The sequence below is a fragment of the Pavona decussata genome, unplaced genomic scaffold (assembly GCF_977016875.1).
Source record: "Pavona decussata unplaced genomic scaffold, jaPavDecu1.1 SCAFFOLD_140, whole genome shotgun sequence".
Classification (NCBI taxonomy): domain Eukaryota; kingdom Metazoa; phylum Cnidaria; class Anthozoa; order Scleractinia; family Agariciidae; genus Pavona; species Pavona decussata.
Window position 1 is genome coordinate 2703050 of NW_028145553.1, and position 20812 is coordinate 2723861.

General features: G+C 37.4%; 1 protein-coding gene across 6 annotated transcripts in view; it reads left to right on the forward strand.

The window, feature by feature from the left end:
* The window catches only part of LOC146467021 (uncharacterized), a 57331-nt gene continuing 36519 nt past the window's right edge, over nucleotides 1–20812 (forward strand). The window contains exons 1-6 of one of the 6 annotated variants that reach the window (XM_085126737.1): nucleotides 5–141; nucleotides 7229–7270; nucleotides 11509–11622; nucleotides 18563–18661; nucleotides 19969–20070; nucleotides 20687–20791. In XM_085126737.1, coding sequence (XP_084982863.1) covers nucleotides 7235–7270; nucleotides 11509–11622; nucleotides 18563–18661; nucleotides 19969–20070; nucleotides 20687–20791 — 456 coding nt within the window. In that variant the 5' untranslated portion in view covers nucleotides 5–141; nucleotides 7229–7234. Of the gene's footprint in view, nucleotides 142–2357; nucleotides 2482–7075; nucleotides 7271–11387; nucleotides 11409–11508; nucleotides 11623–18562; nucleotides 18662–19968; nucleotides 20071–20686; nucleotides 20792–20812 lie in introns of those variants that run through there. The other 5 variants (XM_085126738.1, XM_085126741.1, XM_085126742.1 and 2 more) reach the window with 5 other exon arrangements.

The window sequence follows — 20812 nt, forward strand, 5'->3', positions numbered from 1 at the left end:
AATAAGGAATTAATGGGTTAATATAACACTGGCGAGAGTGACTAGAAATGTGCAATATTTTACCACTTTTTTTCCACAGTACCTTTGCGAAAGATGAGTGAGACAGAAGAACTCAAAGGCATTGGATCAAACTCTTGTTAGGTAGGTGGCTTTTATACTGATCTCTTGCGGACGTTGGAACTGAATTTTATTTTAATTATAAAATAATCATAGATCGTAAACTGGTGTTCTATACAAGTCTCCTTGTTCAGAAACTGTTGCTGCAGTTACTGAACAGTTTCACTGAAAACATGGTCACTCTTGACACATGAGTGTAAAGGTATTTCCCTTCTAATTTCTCAAGTGAAGATATCTCAATTTGCTGATGACACAACGTCCTTTTTAAGTGATATAGACGCCCTTAAGGCATCCTTGCATCATGTTGAACACCTTCGGAGAAACATCAGGTCTTAAATGAAATGTTTAATACCAAGACAAAAGCTATGTGGATCGGATCAAAGAAAGAGTGCAAGAATAAGATAATAAACTTTGAATCTATGAAAAGACTTGTAAAAATTCTTGGTGCATATCTATGAACGACCAACAGGAAATTAGGGAGGCCAATTGCTTTCGCAGAATTCGAAAAATGAAGACTAAATTCAGTAAACATGGGAGTGATGTATTATTCAGTAAGTAACACAGGCTCGAGAGAGCGGCGGAAATCGAGCCTACACAGGCATGCCCGACAAAAAAAAGCGGGTGCTCCTATCAGGAGTCGAACCTAAGACCTTCCGATTATTAGTTCGGATCCTCTAACACTGAGCTACTGGAGACTCGTGGGAGCTAAGGCCATTAAACTAGGTTCATGGAGCAAACATCCTGCATACTGCTAGGATAGGAATGTCATGTGTGGCATATGCGCAATTGAATAAATGTGACGGAATATTTTAAGCCTGGTGAATAAATGGGAATGATGTATTTACATCAGTAAATGACACAGGCATACTCTGAATAAAAATCCGAGTGCTCCTACCAGGAGTTGAACCTAAGACCTTCCGATTACTAGTTCGGATGGCAGTCGCATGATCTTTCTCTCTGTGGTCGAACGTTCTTGGCGAAAATAACTGGAGTATCTCATTTGTCAAGACTCCATACTCCACATCTTTTTGGATTGTCCTGTTACGTCCTCACTCTACATTGATATTTTCAAATGTTTCAATAATACGAGTTATTCCCCTAAATGAGGAGATGCTTTTCCATGTATAAAAGATGAAAAATGCAATCCGACGAACGCCCAAGAACGCAGACTAGACCTTCTCTTCCTATACACAAACACATAAACTATGGCTATGTTCGCCTAACTTTACTCTTTAAAAGTACTCAAAGTAATATAACTTCCCTGTTTTACTCTAAATATTGTTAAGTGATCGGCTAAGTATCTTCTTATCGTAAATCTCGTTTCTTTAACTGTACACATCTAGTCCTAGTTCTTTGTCATTGTATTTTCCTTTCTCTTGTTTTACCTGCCACTGTATTGTAAGTTACTTTTTTGATTCTGTAAGGTTGAACTGCTGTTATTTGTTATACGTCAAAACCACTGCTCGCCTCGAATAGCTGTAGCTAACTGCGAGCAGTGCTTACCTTCTCTTTGTATGTGTTTAAATCTTTAATAAACTTGAACTTGAACTTATACATTTAAAGAACCCACTCAATGTTCGCAAAGAGTAGGGGTAGTAGTTCCCGGTGTTGTAGTCTGGTCTTTGTGTGTACACTCTCATGGTTGGGTGGGTAAATGCTCGGAGATGTTAATTAGCTGCATAAGCTACTCTTAAAAATCTGAGGGTAAATAAAGATATGATGATGATGATGATGATGAAAAACGCTTTTTAAGACGCCCAACTCTGTAGAATTACAGAGGAAAATTGAATGACGACGGGAAATTGAAAATTGCTCTTCTGTATGATGGCAACCCTTCTCGTCTTAATTGCTGTTATTCTTGTTTTGTTGATAGTTCGCGTTTCTTGTCTAGTTTGCTGTATTGTTATTAGTTACTTTCTTCATTATTTTGCTTTGCTCATTATGCATATTGTTGTGTTACTAATACAAATTGCGTGAAAATATTTTATATAAAAAAAGAAAAGAAATTTAAACACGCCGATACGCCCAAGTTTAGTTTATTTACGCCCACGTAAAAAAAGATTGCCAAAGTAGAAATCCATCTTTCTGTCCAAATTTTGTCGTGAGATAAGTTGCACGAAACAGTTATAGCATCCTTTAACAGGTGTCCATACATTTTGATGCGGTGTCATCGATCAATCATATCTACACTGGAAAACAAGCGTAAAACGGATTAAGTCGTCAAGTTGTTAATAATTCAACGCATCACAAATTAGAGGCAGAGCTGTGAAATCTTTTCTAGTTTTATGGAAACTTTGTTTGTCATGTTGAGAGTTTGCGGTGGAATTCTTTCGGCGTTTGATCTTGGACCCTCCGTTAATTAAGGTGAGCTACTCTCTTTTGAGCTTTTGTTGAAAGCTTTGCGAATTTCGTAGGAAAATTGGTCGCAACAAGAATATCTCTTTGTTTCTAGTCTTTAATCGTCGAACAGCATAAATCTTTGAACATCAACTCTTCCAATCTTAAAGTTACACTTTTAGTTACGGTAACGGTGCCTTAATTTTATGAATCATTCAAAATGAAAGTTATAGCGTACGTATTGGGCGAAAAACGTTCCTGTAGCGCTGCTTATTACGCTGTACACAGTGGTTTTAACTTTTGATTTTCTGGAAGGGAGATCGTAAAGTGCGACCATTAAAATAAAAGCTAATTGAGTAGAACTTTTTTGTGGTACTGAATGTTTACAAAATATCTTTATTACTCAGTTTTTCGACTTTGCTCTAGGTTCCCTTTTGGAGTGGAAAGTCAATGAAAAATTCTTTATACGCAAAGCAGTTAATACGCATAATATCAGAATAGCTAAAGGAATCGAAATACAATACGCGAACTTAAAAACGTATTTGAAGTTAGTTCGGTGTTTTATTACGCCCGGCCAGTTAAAACAGGACATATTTATGAAAAAAATTTGAAAACAAAGAACTACCTTAAAGTTACAACTAATTTTCGATATCGGGCAGCTCTTTGTGAATCGCTACTATTAATTTTAAGTTGTTCAAACCTTGGCTAAAATTGTTTAAAAACAACCTTAAACTTTGCTTAGTTTAAAATCTGCCAACCAAAGGTCAATTCGAGACTCAAATGTGACGTACTTTGTCAAAATAAATGTTTTAGAAACAATTGTCGACTAGAAAAAGCTCTTAATATTGTACGACAAGTTTCAGAGTGGATCAAACATGGCGTCCTTTCATCGTTGTTATTTAAACTTCTCTTTGACTTGGGGTCTTGGTTTACCGGCGTTTCAATGGTTACCGGCTTCTATTATTATTTTCTTTTCGTAGCTTATTAATAACTTATTAGCTGAAGCATGAAAGTCATAAGCGTGGGGAAGGTTTTAAGGATGCCTGGATTTAAATATTACTTAGATTTTGGTGATGCGATTGCGACATTTTCGAAAGTTTGATATGCCATGTAGCACTCGAGATAGCATTTTATTAAGATCATGATGAAAATTTTTAAATAGCATGCAACGCACTTTGTTTTTGGTGGCGGAGCGGTTGAACTATCACTAGTAATTAAATCATTGTATACGGGTACGACAAAATATGCAAACAGGTCACGAAAACAATTTGTTATAGTCTAAATGTTCCTCCTGGAAGAAAAATAAGTTTCCGTCTGTTATCTATTGAAATAAATACGTTTGGGAATAGATTTCCTTAGCTTATCCTGGCATAAGTTTAATTGAACATGGTCAAGCGTCAGGAATATAAGCCTTTCTATATATAAATCCCCCCTGAGGGTTAAGGTCTTTTCAACAAGGATATAAAGCGACAAGGGGTAATGATATTTTTCTTACTTCATGTCACGATGTTTTTCCCAGGGAGCATAAGCTTTACAGGTTTTAAAATTAAAACTTCTAAAAAAAAGGAAGGAAATGGAATATTGCAATGATTTGTAAAATGATTTTGTCAGACGTTTGAAGACTGCTATCACTTAGATGCAAGTGAAAACAGCGCATGCGTGATATATAAATCACGCCTCGTGCATGCGAGCGTGGGAACAAATTTTGAATCTGATTACGAAACTAAGTGAAGTGTTTGCTAGTACAGGCAGCGGGGCAAGTAGTTCATGTTAAGGTACCATATAGTCACCCACATAATCCTAACCCTCCATATAGTCACCCAACCCTACATACAGTCACCTTTACCTTACCACTACGGTAACGAAATATAAACAGACAAGTATACGTCCCCCGAAAGGGTTTAGTTTTGGAACCGTTTTGGTTATGAACTATGCTTTAGACTTAAATTACATACATGGGAGAGATGATATACGTTTTACCCACTTGTGCGTTTGTGTCAAATTAAGGGCGCATTCCTTTGGGATAATCTGGTTATTTTGGTTCCTATTCAGGAATAACATAAACGACAGAATATCAGTTTCCAAAAGAACGCTATACAACCTATTTTCATTAACCTGAAAACCTCGGCAAAAGAAAGGAATTCCTCCTATTCTAGGAAAACTGGATCCCGTCCATTCTGTTGTCAGAAGCAGTATGAAAGAAATGCTATTCTTTTCATTCCGAAAAGGTATTGATCCAAAAAGGACACAAATACCGTCTATTTAACAAATCGACGGCAGTTTTCTATGGTCTATGCTCTTTTATTAAAAACTGAATCATTGTATAATGCAATTCGAGGGATTTGATTGGCTTAGCGGCCATGGTATATGAGCCATTATAATCGAATATTTTCGCTCGCGCGATTGGTCTAAACCCCTCACGTGACTGAATATACCCCACCTAAAACTGGGGAATATCCGATGATATTCCCCAATTTCAAAAACTTCAAGGCGCGTCTTGTTTACTATTAAAATTAATGTCAAGATGGGGGAACGGTTTGCTTTTGTGGAGAGATAAACCTGCTGGTCGATAAAGCAGTATCAGGAAACAACATACGCTCTAAACGTTTTTGACGGTAAACTGTTCTCAAACGAAATGTTCAAATACTCAAGCTCGTTGCTACATGTTGCGAAAAATATTTGAAGGATAATAACCACAATCGCCTCCATTTGGCTTTAAAAATATGCTCAGATATTTGTCCTTGGACGTTATCTGTTCCTCGAAGCTCACAGTTTTCCTCGAGCTTCGCTCTCGGAAAACTGTTCGCTTCTCGGAACAGATAATGTCCGCGGACAAATATCTAAGCATATTTTCGTACCAAATGGAGGCTATTGCTTATATATCCAACGCGCGCTCGTGGAATAATTGTTAAAAAGACCATAAAATGACGTCAAAAAAATGTTCAAAACTTAAGTGGAACCACGAGCCGCAGGCGAGTGGTTTCAATGCCAAGTTTTGGACATTTTATGGCGTCATTTTATGGTCTATAAGAGTATAGACCATAGAAAACTGCCGTCGATTTGTTTTTTACAATAACATGGAAAACGTACGAGCGGAATTGGCTTTTTTTTTTCGTTGAGAAAGCGCGCGCGTTACATCTGACGCCATTTTTATTGTCTGTACTCTTATAGACAATAGCTACGAGCCAATAAGCGCGCGGGAATTTGGACAGTTATTGTAAAATCCTTGTTCTCCTTTTCCTGAATAGCCCTAAAAGAACGCACCGTAAATATTATTAATATAAATTGGGAATTATCCAAAGAATAAACTATTTATATCACAATATTTAAAGCGGCTGAGGGTCTGATATGTCCCTTGCTAGACACAACACGAATTTTTAATTTCTTTGCAAATGTATATGTATCACTACTGGCGTTTTATAAGTGTGGACGCTGCACAAAACCCTACCATATACTGTCTAACTTTGACAAACTTAAAAGCTCTGTCGCGAAGCTGAAACAAGGATAATTTATTTCTAATTTTGTTGCATTTTCGTGGCAAATAAATTTGCTCAGTTTAGAACGAGTGGTTCCTGAGGCATCTCTGTACCTTGCTTGCCCTTGACTATGAATATGATCATGAATTTGTTGGGCTATCTGAGAAAAATGAAATCACTATATATTAACAGTGCCTATATGACGCGTTTTTTAAGAAAAAAAAAAAGGTCACTTCAAACTTAACAAAACAATTTTCAATTTTTAATTTATCTCGGGGTTTTAGGAGAAAATAAAATCTATTTTGCAACAAAAATAGTCCAGAACGTACGTTTTACCTTTTGTTTCTTTGCGAAAATGTTTACTGTATTGTAAACACTGTGGCCTCCATAACCGAGCAACGGAATAAAAACCCAGAAATATTGTTTAGTGTCCTCAAGGAGACTGGCGAAGCCAGAAGAATTGATTCATTAGCACCGTTGGACTTAATTTCCTTTTTATCGCGGACTTACAGCTGAGCGCCAAAGGAACCTGTAGCGAAAACAAATAAAGTCGTGCAAAATTTTTCCGTTTATTACTTTGTCGTTGTGTTTAAAATTGCTTATCGGCTGTACTGAAAAGGCTTTAAACGATTGCTTAATTGACAGTAATAAGCTTAATTGAAGCGAAAATTTGGGCAGATATTTGCCTGTGGATATCTTCTGTTCCATGAAGCGAGCATCGAGCTGCGAAGAACACATGATGTCCTCACCAGTAATTTCCAGTTGTTGCGTTTCTTCAAATATGAACTAGAAACGCGCGTCGGATGTTGACTATGTGAGTTTCGTCTTCCGGCAGCGTTTGATGATAGTTATATTGATGTTCTTTTCTGCTACAACAGCAAACTGCTCTCCCATCTTGAATTTTCCAAACATTGTCTTTTTTTATCGTATTGAAATGACTCATGTATTGTAAAAGACAGGGAAATAACAGCGGATATTTCATAGTTTTAGCTGGGGTATATTGCGTCACATGACTAATCACACGTAACCTAAGAATATATGGGTTTTAAACTTGTTTAGCTGTCTCTTTATGTATGCAAGCAGGTACTGAGAACTCCAAACAATCTTGAATTACTTATTGTAAAGGCATATGTCAAACACTGCGGGTTTCCTCCTATGAATTTTGTTCCGTTCCCGTTACCCAAAGAAAAAATTAATTAATAACAGTTTTAAAACCACGAAATTCACGCGAGGCTCTTCTTTGAAAATTATCACTTGGAGTCACCGATTAGTATTTAGCTCTTTAACAATTCTTTCAGTTCACAATGAGGAGAAATCATCGAGACGTGATGCGAAACAAGGTGAGCCAAGTCACATTAAATATGGCAATTTAATTTTAAATTTACATTGGTTGCTTACGATTGAGTGATAAATATGAATGTGAGCAATATGTTAGTGTTCACAATAATGGCTTCGTAATTCTAACTAAATTAGGCCCGAAGACATTAGATAGTTGCTTAGAACTTAAGAAACACTTTAGTGACAATCTCCAATGCTTACCCATCACAACCGGTTTTATTAACACAGCACTTTTCTACATCCATGGATTGTAACATATTTTATCGTAGTCGTCCTCCTCAAAAATAACTCGCTAGCAAATCTCTAGTACTGACGAGTTCATGAAATTTAAAACTCATCTTCAATTTCGTTCCTTTGCGACATTCTCGTGCAATGTTTCTATGCAATATACATGTCAGTCACGGAGAGGAAGATTGACTGTGACATCCGTGTTAGCTTTGAAAGAATTTTTGGCTCTTATAGGCCTATTCTAAAGATTGCAGGGCCACTTAAGCTTAGCTCACGCAAATCCTTATAAATGAACCGTTGAGCAAACCGGTTTTCATCTTACATCCGCGCATCCTTTTTCTACCCGCACAATGGCCATTGAAAATATAGAAAAACTACACACAAAAAATAATTCCCGCATCAATTGTTTTATTCTTTGCATTTCACTCCGTCCAACTTGACCGCACTTTTGCTGTTGTTGTTTGTTTTTGTTTTTGTTTTTTGTAAGCCAAACTCCGCTATCTTATACACAAATGGGTTTAAGGCGCCGACAGAAAATTTCTCGTTCCTTAGTCTACTTTCGCTTCCGATTCAAACATGACCTGTCATGACTCGCCATCATATGCACACAAGTTAAAATTATGCGCATATTATTTACTTCTCTCTCTATTTGCCGGGTCCACTGATGAACCAAACGAGTCATTTAAATACCAACACAAACTTGACTTCACACACCAGAATTCATTGATTATTCTGCTCATTCACTGGCAGTCCACACAGAAGCCAAGGGCTCCTTATCTGAACTAACTTTCCTATCTGGCATGTAAATAACAGTTACATCTAACGAACATAATTCCTTGATTGTATATATTCGCTATCGAGCCACTAAATTTACTTGTCAGCTAGGCTACCGAATTTCATTCCTCGTTCTTTACGAGCAACTGCCATTAGCAAGCTACCGGCGTCAACTACACATGGAAACGAAACTTGACCGTCTTCACTGTAGAGCCTAACGATTTATCAAATTCTTGGAAACTATTCACTTATATACCGACTCCCAGCAGACCGGTATAACATGTACAGTATGCTTTGGTCACCAAATGTTTTGCTTGGCCGGCCAAACCAGCGATTTAGACTTAAACTGGACTTAAAGCACTCGAAATTACGGTCCATGTATCTCGTGTTTTACACTACCACACCAAACGAGCCGTGAAATATTCAAACAGAACTGCGATTTCTTTAGTCTTTCCACTTCCCAATAACTAGGCGAACCAGGGACGGGTTGCATAAGGTGTCTTAAGGTAAGGGGAGACTTCTACAACCATTCCCCTCGCTCAGAAGGATTTTCTGGAGTCCTACTAGATCACTCAACGGAAAGTGGTTTACTGAAAACGGAGAAAACAGAGTGATAAAAGTCCTAGTTATCTTCAGATGCTTCATGCAATTTTCCTCTCTCCTTAGGGGGCTTTTCAGGGATAGTAAAACAAAATTTCAAATGCAACATAACAACAATTCCAGCCGAGGAGTTGAACTCAGGGCTACCGAGAAACAACTCCAGCTAGCGATCAGAGCGGGACTTGAAAGGCCGAAACCTCTAGATTGCTTGTCTGTCGCCCTAACCGCTCGGCCAAGCAAATGAAAGTTAGCCTGAATGCATATATCATGAACTTTGATGTCTCACTCCATGGGCAAACGAATCACCAACAACGTTGAAAATATGGCCTAATTTCTCGTACAATGTATGCGGTGTCTAGACAAACAAGCCATTAATCACATCCGTTTTCAAAAATGGCGCCATGTATACTGCAATGTGTATTTAAGTGCTACCTCCGCGGTAGAGCTGGATACCACGCGATTCTTAAGTGCTGGCAAGCCATCTTTATTTAGTTAATATTCGTTTTCGAATGAATGCGATTCTTGTTTTGTAGTTTGGGGTTTTTTTATCGATGCGAATTAATTAAGAATTGGCTCATGCTTAGCGTGCGTATATCGAGTTATGGATGCAACAACAACAACACTTTATTTCACCCCATTATGATGGCGCACGCGGGAAGTTTGGAGAGCACGAGAGAAGCTTGACCAGCTTCGTGAGTGCTCTCCAAACTTCCTGCGTGCATCCATAACCCAATATACGCACAGCTAAAAGCATGAACCAATTCTTTTAAAACATAGTAACAACAAAGTAGTGCGCGGAAAATCCTCGCAATGTGCTGTACAGAAAAACAAAGGTTCTTATTGGCTGGTTACAAACACACCACAATAGTATGGTCTGAACGAGAATATTTCATCTGAAATTGTCAATGAAAATTTGCTTCTTTGAATTCGTTTAAAGTCAAAGAAAAGTCACGGTAGACAAACAAGTTTCCAGGCCCACAGAATGTACTCGGGTCCCGGATGTAATTTTGTGTGAATTTTGCGAGTGGTGTATTTTACAGTAAAGCACTTGTGTCTATATAAGAAATATACTTATAAAGACATCGGCTAGTACATCTCATTAGAACATTGCCAACGTAAGTTCAATCCATCGGCTTTACTGAATGAATTAAACCTCACTAGCATGTCGCTTAGCAGACTGTGTTTTTAAAAGAGAATGCGGAGGTGAAGAATTGAATGGTGTTCTCGTAGAATTGTCACAAAGACAAAGGGGACTTGCCTGGCTAATTGGTTGTTTTCAACCAAAGAGTTTACACTGTCAAGTAACAAGCCTCTTTTCTGTGATAATTTCTGCGGACAAATTTAAAATTTGCTAGAAGCGAACCTGCAATCTTCGAAAGCATGTTTAGTTTGTACGGAGGCTCAAGTTATCGATTAACCGACATTCCACAATTGATTCAAGAAATGAGAGACTTCTAAATTTACATTTAGACCAAAAAGGAGCGAAATAAGGTAGGCATTGTCTTTTTCTCATCTCTCCTTATGATAATGAGGAAAAATGCACAATAAAAGTTACATGTATCATAGCCAGACAAACGCTGAGCGGTTTAAACGTCCGCTATCAGCGTATGCCTACTGCTTCGTAAGTAATATGAGTTTAGTGATTGCAATTATTAAACTGTTCGTGTAATTTTGATACGCTTTATCGGGCGTTCAAATTGAGCTTGATGCAGATATGGATTCGTATTTTTGCTTGACGTATGTACTCACGTCAGGCCAAATGCCCGGTGCGACTGCGTCTAGATATTTGGCATGAAAGCGATGATTATTTTCTTAAATATTGAACAAGTGGCTTTCCTGTTCAGTGAATTAGGTTTATACTAATTAAGTTTCGGCGTATTTTCAAAAATACTGGCCTCCGAGTTCACCTTTTCAAATCAAAATTTCACATAGAAGGCATGCTTCGGTTGACATCATACTACACCGGCTGACAAAGGTAAAGAAATTATTAAAAAAAAAACGTCAGAAAATTTTAAAGGCGCCTTCTTATGGCAAACAAAAGTTCACAAACTCGAGTTGTAATGTGTAAACTTCGCAACAACAGTTGGCGAACAGGTTGGCAAATTGTTGTCGACAAATGGAAGTTGTATTTATTCTGGCCAATTTTTTTTCCAACTTTTCTCAGTTGGCACACACACAGGAAGCCATAACGCTTCCATTACATGCCATTGCGACACGATGCGTGTATGAGACGCCATGTTGCCATTTCTTTACATTATTACGTTTGTGAGGGACTGACGTCTATCAGTTGGTATGAGATTTAAATTTTCAATTTTAAAAGTCTGAAATGGCGCCTCCATTTAGCTAAAATCCCTAAACCTTGGTTGTATCGATAATGATAAAGTCACCTTTTATTCAAGTGGGTCAGCTTTGTAATCTAATTAATGTAATATACTCGTCCCCAGTTCTCTAACGTTCCACAATTGGCTCATATAATTTCTCTTCCCACGCCAAAGGAGCGTTATCTTGCCTCACGTACACACCACAATACTGAACCAGGTAAAGGCTAGGGTACAAACCATTTTTCTACCTTTTCCCGCCAGCCTTTGATTGTCTCAATTTTGGCAATATTGTTTCACATGTTTTCTTTGTTCAACAGAGGAATTCACATGAATCAGCAACAACGATGTTTCAAGCTATTAACAGCGGAGATGTCTCTGCTCTTCAGGAAATTCTGAAGGAGCAAAGCTCACAGCTAAACAGCGTCAGAACGGTAATATAAGCTAATATTTATTTTCCACACCTTAAATGTTTCATTCTAACTTCTAGTGCAGATGGCCTTTTTAAACGCCGTGCGTCTTTTAAGCCGGTCTTTCGCTTCTTTTGTATTTAGCTTCCTTCGAGAGATAAATGAGTAGTTTTACCGGACCTTCAAGGCAAAATTGTCTGAAACGGGTTATTGCACGACAGTATCTTAATCAAGCTTCGAACTCTATAGCATGTCAAATGATGGCTTTACGAAAAAGTAGAAAATCAGGTTTTCTCTTGCAATGGTTCTTCCCTCCGGCAAATGATGAACAAATTGCAGTATGGCAGACAATTTTTTTCCCGGTAAAATAACCATTGCTCGACATACCCCAAAACGTCTTAAAAGTAATGCATTTTCGCTAATTTCTTATGAAAATATCTTCATTTTTATAGGAAGTTGAAAGTCAATTTTATTTTTCAATAATGTGACGAGTTGTCTCCAAAGTACTCTGACGTCAGGCAAACAAGTTGAAAAGTTGGTTTTCGTTTTTATTAAAAAATTAAGCTTTAACGACCTGTTATGAATTACAAAAAGAACTGCTGTATGTTGGTGAAGTTTATATATATTACTGAATTTTTGGCCGTGTTGTTCTTGTTGTTGCTCAAATGATATCCCAGTTTTGGTGTTCTCACTTCAAACGGCAGAACTGTTTGATATTATATTCAAACTATTGTTTATTGTTAACCATTTCAACGCTAATTTTTACTCCCTGTTTTCCCTACATTATGTTGCTTCGGTTGTCAAAATTGTCATGACAACAAAGTTTAAATAAATAATTGTATTTTCATAACGTATAGGTGTTTTCATTTTCGGGGACTAATTTTCCGTCTCCGAAAGTGCGTAGTTCTTTATTTGCCCTTAATTACTTTAGCCCATGAGAGATGTCATCGTTGTTTTAATTTTCTATGTTCTAAATTGGTCTATCATCTTAGCCTCGCAGTGTGTTGTTTAAGACTGTCATTTAACAGGCTAATATTGATTTTTGTAAACGGTATTGACACAAACAAATTAAACTGGAGAGTGAGAATTAAATGAAACTTTATCCTTCTTTTACAAATGTGACGTTCGTGCGAATAAAACACGCGTTCCGACAACACTGCTATATGAAGTCATAAAAAATTAATCTTTCTTTTTTCTACCTGACTAATGTCGTTTTTAAGCAGTACTAATAATTTTCAATTTTCATGCCGGCGCTTTGTTTTTGTTTTACTTCAATTTTCGTTTTTTTTTCTAGCTCTGCTGATGGTTTGTACCCTAAGGCAACCTCAAAACGTTAAGCTACAATTTTGTTTTGCAAGCAACATTTACAGAAGGCATTAGCGCGTCAGGAGACGAATTAACTTTTCCCTGCTAAAAGTTACAAAACAAACATCTGTACCTGTCAAAAATTTAATCATAAGTGTTTTGATCCTTATTGGAACTATGAAAGACTTGTTAGCAGGCATCAGTGTAACTTAGGTAACTAAGCAACCATTTGCTGTGATGTTCCACCAATTTGGGCAATTTTGCAGAAGTTCCATTTCGAAAAAAAAAAAAAGGAAAAAAACAGGTGCGAATAGAATCTTGAGAAAAAAACCCACAGTCATTTTCATATCAGCATTGCAAAAAAAAAAAAAAAAAACGCATTTGCTTCGTTCGTACCACTTTGGGATTTTATCCACTGTTTTCACTTAAAATCACTCACCCACTCACTCACTCACTCACTCACTCACTCACTCACTCACTCACTCACTCACTCACTCACTCACTCACTCACTCACTCACTCACTCACTCACTCACTCACTCACTTATTCAGTCATTAGGCCACAGTGAACTGCATCATGTAGGGATGCGAATGTTTAGTTTTATCAACAGAGCTTATTAGGTAATTTGGCCACCGTAAAGAGATTCGATTTTCTGACGTTTCGAGCGTTCGCCCTTCGTCAGTGCGAAAACGCCTTGACGAAGGGCTAACTCTCGAAACGTCAGCACTCGAACTTCTTTACGATGTTCAAATTACTGCTTGATTAACTCTGTTGATAAAACTTAACATTGGTTTCACTCCCCTACTGACACAGCACGACAATTTCTTTACAAACTACCCTCTGGTACATTAGGGATAAACAATAATAAGAACTATAGGGAAATAAATTTCAATATCGTTCTATCTGATGGTCACACTTGAAGAGTTTATCCGCAGGGCTTGAAACTACAACAAGCTTAACGTACAGCTTGCCGCGGCTGATAAAATCCACTACAAGTAGTACATTTCATTTGCTTGATGGCGACGTATCCACTGCATAAAGTTTTTAAAAGCTCTTTGAACGCCTGTGGGCAGAACTAAAACAAGTACAGAAAAGTGCTACTGATCGATATAGTTCATTAATTTTGAATGATTATGCTTTCGGATTTCCTCTATGGCCACAGACTCAACACTAACTGAGAGCACCTTGTCCATTTATGTCTAATAAACAGGACTATAGGAAAGTATCGCACTAGTCAGAAATTTCGTTTGAAGGATCGTCTTAGAATTTTATCCACCTACTCAAACACTAAAAGCTACTGCTCCATCAGTGTCGATGAGTTTCTTTATTACCTCGCCTCCTTTGCTGGGCAATGTTATGTTATGTTATGTTATCCGATCCAGCCAATATGAAATGTCCAGCTGTTGCTTATTCATACTATTTAAAGGAAGAAAGGGAGAAAGAACAGCATTTCTTTCAAGTAGCAAAGGCTAATCGCGGCGAACTTTTCCTGAAATGAGGCCTGTGCCACTTGGCACGAAGAAAGTTAGGTGAAATGACTTTTCTTGAGATATTGTTTCTGAAAATGTGTTATTAACATTTCTTGAGGGGTATCGAAAAGCTTTAAGCTAATGGAACTCAGTAGTGAAGTTCTCGAGAAAAGATTCCTGAAAAACAAAATGATAATAATAATAGTATGGAAAACGGCATGCGTCTTCCCAGAAACAGCTTCCCAAAACTTACTACTACAGTAATGCAGTGCATAAGCTTGTGCAATAATCCGACATTAAATCCCATTTATTGTCTGCCAAGCGCCATGATTTTTCGAATCCCGTTCAAGTGGATTGCTATTGGGTCCTTTAATCTATGCAATTGGCTCAGTAATTCAGTGCTAACTTCACTGCGAGGCGTTCTTCCATTTATGTTAATGTATATGTTTATAGTAGAAGTGCACTTAGCTGCCCAAGCTAGTTTACTGGCGCATCACTCTAATAACAGGAAACAGATAATCCAAGTTTAACATAACAGGTAAAAAACCCAACTGGCCGGAGGGAAACCAGCTGGTTTTTTAAAAGCGTGGCGGAGGAGTTGAACTTGGGGCTACCGAGAAACAACACCAGCTAGCGGTCAGAGCAGGACTTGAACGCTAGCCCTCCCGATTCCAAGCTATTCCGGCGACCTAACCGCTCGGCCATGCTTCCTTCCTTATTCATCCGTAGTTCACGTACCAGATTACTGATTTCACGTATTTACAGTCGTAAACTACTTTTTTTCCCGAGTAAACTTGACTGTTTTACATATAATTCATTCAGGGATTTGCTAATTTTAGGTAACTAATTCGTCCAACGGTTCTTCAGCCATGGAATATCTTTTGGGAAGACCTTAGACGCCCGAAAAGTTCATAACTTATTAAATTGTGGCCAAAAAAATAGGATTTTCTTTGGCCGGAATGTCGCCTCAAACTTTCGTAACACAGAGAAACTAAATTCTTTGTTTTCGAAAGTGCAATTATGTTGTTCATAATGCAAAATAAGGCCAACTAGCATTTTGGGAAAGCCAACAACAGTTTGGAAATTCGAGAAATACGATTCCACTCCCTAAAATTTTCTTCGACTTAAGCTGAAATTTTCAGCGTACATAAATGTTCCATCCGTGGGACGTGGGAAACGACACTGTAAGTATTTTGGTCAAATGTTTGCGTTGGATGATTCTGACATAAGACATAGCTATAGATAGTATTTCTTATAGAGTCGTTGCTTAAAGGAAACATCAACGTTACACATTCAAAACTTTTTTGGCTTTTGGGCCTTTGGGCCTTTTTATTGTCAGAATTCCTTTTAACTAATCGGCCCTGGGGCCCCTTTCTCGAAAGTCCCGTAACTTACCGGGCCCGTTAAGTATATTTTTAAATGTTTTTTCGCCAATAACACTGTGATTACAGACATGGTACTTGGCCAATGTGTTTATAAAATTATAAGATTTTGAAATTTAGTATTCAAAGCTAACAAAAATTGACTTTTGTTGAGTAACATTTTTTCACCAAAGACACTTATCGGGCCCGGTAAGTTACCGGGACTTTCGAGAAACGGGCCCCAGGAGCGTAGACGCTTCCGTGACGACTAATCTAAGACAATATTCGTGCCACAGCCAATGTTTTTATCAAGTATGAATTTTTTGTTCCACGAAAATTGTACAAAAACGTTTAGTCAATGTAGAGCGGATAGAATACCGGCTCATATTGCACAAAATGGGAAAAAATTACTTCTCACAAAGAGGTGTTAATTTTTAGCGGGTAATTAATTTTGAAATAATTTTCACTGTACTCAGTGTATTTATCTTCTTTTGCACTGTGCATACTTTAGATTGTTGACTATTTTATTCTTGATTATTTTTGTTGTATATCAATTTGTTAGATATTTATTCAGAGGACCCTCCTGAAAACCACCTTGACGTGCTTGGAGGCCTTCTCGTAAAATCATTAAGTGTACTCATTCAACTGACAGTTTATGTTCAAACTTCCCTTAGTTGGTGATGACAGTGCTACACAAGATTATTCTAGCATTTAATGATTGTTTAAAGTTTAATCATTTGAAATGAAATTGCTTGTTGATTGTTTCGCAAACTTGTCTAGGCAAAAGTTGGGCATTTTGTCAACTTTTGAATGTAATTAAGACTCAAAGCGGTGAAAACCTTGATATTTAAAAACTCGACTTCCTTAATTTTTGGATCGAAAGCTGGGAAATGAGAATCCCAATAACATGAAACTTTTTGTGTTAACGGTGTATTTAAATGGGCCTCAGTTTCGTGTTGCTGTTGTTGTTAATTCTTTAACCTTTGAAGAGATGTTCTTCCTTTTTTTAAGTACGTGACATTGTAAGAAGCAAGGTAGAGTTTTGAATGACAAGCGAAATTAATGAGTCCAAGCCTAACAGCTTCACCTGCTGTTGTTGTCAAGGACTCGAATTACAGAAACAATATAGGGTGGTTTCAAAGAGAATTCAATTTATTCTTTACGTAGAAAATATATTGCTTCACCAAGCGAAAAGGCGTTGCGTGGTTGTATAGTGTTTAAGAAAACTGTTAAGCTTCATTATTTATTTAAAAACAGTATTTGCAGGTAATGTTTTCACTCTCTCACTGACGCCGGGTTTAGCTGTTTTTTTTTTTTTCAAAGCTGTATTCAAAAGCAAGGTGGATACCAAATAAAATAACAATTCCAATAACCAGCCTTAAAATATTAACTACTTGCTTACCGTTACAACAGAATCAGTTTTAAGCTTTTTTTTTCATTTAAAGTTCCTGGTTTACGGTTTTAACATTTTGTTTGGAACAAGCTATTAAATGGCCTTAAAATATTAGTGAGATTTCAGAGATCTCTATGTCGCATAATTTAAAATCTAACTCCGTTCAACGTTTATTTCAAGTTTGGTCGTCAACTTCTGTATAAATTTTCCATATTTTTTCGATATCGTTGCTGTCAGTTTCTTAGGTATAATTCGTTCTTTTTTACCTTGCTTAAAGGATTGCCTAGCGGTAATCGTTTCTGTGCACATCATCAATTAACTGACATTACTTTTTTATCACATTACTACTTTGCCCTTCTGTTGCGGTAAATAGAGACAACATATATAGCGGAATTCATATCAGAAGCCGAGAAACTCGTCTAAGTACCCGTCTAATGCATGAGAATTTACGAAGATTTTCAGTGTGATTTCCCCGTTTTAGGTGGAGGATCTTTAGCATTCACTAATTTCTCGGGAGGAAGGCAATGGTAAAGCGATTTTGGGATTTTTGGAGAAGGCCCACGCAACTCTTACCAGCATGCATGTTTACCGCTTCTCACCTCAGCCTTTCGACTAGCTTCTTGTACATTTGTAACGGGTCAATAAGATGATTTGGAGGATTTTTATGTTACATTTTGATCTCACAGGTCTTTTCTGTACATGCGTTTCGAGTTCTGTGGCTTTCGCCTAATTGGTTTCTTGTGTATTTTTTTTTAGCGCGGCTGTGATTCTTAATGAGAAACTCGGCCTTCATGGGATTCAAATCTGTCTCTAATATGAATTCGGCAATTGAAAGACTTTTCTGACCTCTTTTTTACCTACGGGCATAAATATTTCATTGACTTTTTTTTTTTTTTAAACCCACTTTTTCAGTATTATTCTTAAACTTGGGCGCCTTTCTTTCGACAAAAAGAACTAATATCAAATACCGAAAACATTCCCTCTCAAATTCAGTGCCCGGGCAAACAGGACACCAAAAAAAAAAAAAAGATCTACATGCATTAATTGTTCAAACTTTCTTTTCGACGATAAAAGTTCTCTTCGATCTTTCTCGGTCCTTGATTTTTTTTTTCGTACCTTTTTGGTTGAATCTGACTCTCTGTTGTTTGTTTGTCCTTTTTATGAGCGACATTCACTCTAGTTGCTTCTCTCCTAGATCATCATTTCTCAAAACACGCATCTTTTTTTGCATTGTCTGTTGTAGCATAACAAGTAAAACCAAAAATAATAATTACAAGCCCAGGTAAACTTCCAGCCAATTAAATAGAAAACCCGTTTTAATTAATTTTTATTTCCTTTTCAACTTTTTACTGACTTCCAAACTAGTAATCGCAAGGTCATAGGTTCGACTATTCCTAACACATCTTTCTCATTTTTTTAAATCATTTTCTTCGCAGGGAGATGGGGACTTTGCAATTCATTTAGCAGCCCGTACACATAACCTTGAAATAGTGAAACGTCTTGTGGAAAATGGAGCTAAAGTAAACACCCAGAATGTAAGTTGTAAATGGTTTGAACCCAGGAGTCATGTCATAAGCTAAGTACGTAAATAATGATCATCCGGGTGAGTGTAGTCCTGCGAACGACTGTTTGAGGTGACAGTGACTGACGTTTCGACAACCTGAGAGGAAGTCATCTTCAGAGTCAAGTAAATTGTGGAACGTCAGTAGATGGTATAAATGTCTCTGGTTGTTGACCTGATTGGTCAACGAAGTCGAGATGTTATTGGTCATTTGTCAGTAAAGCCGTGATGTCAATTGGCTATTAAGACTGCAAAAACTTCTTGTGTTTCTTTCATGACCATGTAAAATCTAATCGGCCAGTTCCGATGTATCAAAATTCTAACTTGGCTCCGTAGCCAAGGAGAATAATACGAAAGAACTTAATTATTTATACAAGAAACTCCGCATAATTTCTCTTGTTTTATTTCCCTAAGCCCTCGGAGCGAAGTTAGAGTTTTACTACATTGAAATTGGACTATTCTGAACCAATTAAAAGAAAATCCTGGCCACACCTTTACTTGGACTGAGATCGCAACACCAAAGTCCCACTTACAATGGAAGATCGTTCAATGAACATTCAGGTTCACTGCTTCACCGCAAAACTATTCCCTCCGTGGAATAATGTTGTGTTAGTTATGGGATGTGCTTTTTATTTTTAATATCATCCTGAAGATCACTTGATACTCGACACCGTTAGGTTTTTCCTTTTAAAGAACATTTGTCAAAGTTTTTAAGCCTTGTAAAACTTTTCAAAAACAAAAAAAAAAAATAAGAATCGAGAAACAACAACGCTGGCTTTCAATTGTTTAGTCTTGGGAGATGCGGAAGCGTTTGAGTTGTAAATGAGATTAACGGCTGGCGGCATCATCCTTCATCGGCGTTTTGTTTTAATAACAACGGGAAATATAGTTAAGTTTTATTGATTTATAACAAAAGATTATAATTCAGTCATATTATAGCCACCTTGTTTCAGGAATACCTTATCCCAGTCTCGTGTATTCCTCTGTTCAGTGTTTATCCTGGACCAACTTGAAAAATGGTAGAATATCTATCAGCGAAATTCTAGTTAAATTACACATTAGATTTAATGCCACCCCAAACTTTATCAGCATCTGTATTCCTTTTGTGGTCGAAGAGACATAAATATTAGTGCGGTAGAAGTCCCAAAGTTTTCTGCGATGAAAAATTCATATGAAAAGCGCTGGGTTTCAAGTTTTCCAAAGAAGTACTGGCTTTCAAGTTGGTCACTGTCATGTTCAAGTAGATAGAGGAGTAATCAAAGTACTGTTTTTGTTTTACAGAACGACGATAAGACTGCACTTCACATCGCCATTTCAAACCAAGATGAAGACGTAGTGGATTATCTTCTCAGCCGTAATGCTAAATTCGACATTCCGGACAACGTACGTTTGCATTGTTTTTCTTTTGTAACGAATGAACGCCGTATTTTTGAGACATGCTTAGCTGTGAAAGGTCACTCCATTTTAATTTAAGGACGGTGCCTGCTAATACCGAAGTATTTTGTACGGTTTATAACTATGCGGGAACATTGGGCTATTGGGTTCCAAAAAGAAAATTGGGGGTAACCACACATTTTTTAGAGATAATTAAGCAAGAATTATTCTAAAAAGCCGTAAAATGCAAAACAATGTATGGCGTTTTTTTTTTTTCCAAATTAAAGCCTTGTTATCTCTGAAAAATGCATGGCTACCCCCAATTTTCATTTTGGATACCAAGAACACTTGCTGTTTTTGATTTCTCCGCATAGTTTTAAACCGCGCAAAAATATCCCTGTATTAGTAGGCATCACCCATGGGAAACCCGAGTATCTCGAGATGTGCAGAACGCATGCGCAGTAGCAAACGTAGTCACTGTCCTTAACAATTGATGGTTCTTGTGTAAGCCCAATGTTAGATGCACATTTCTGTCTGCTCTCATCAAGACTTTGTTTTGTATGGTTGAGATTTGTTATTTGGTCTATATCACTCCGAAAACTGCTGTTTATATTTCGGTGTTCAGGGAGGAGAAACTGCTGAACAACTCGCCTCAAGAATGCAATATGAAGCAATAAGTGAGAAAATCGAAGTGGCAAAAGAGAATAGACTTCACAGACCTCCACCTGCAGTAAGTATAACTTTTTGTTGA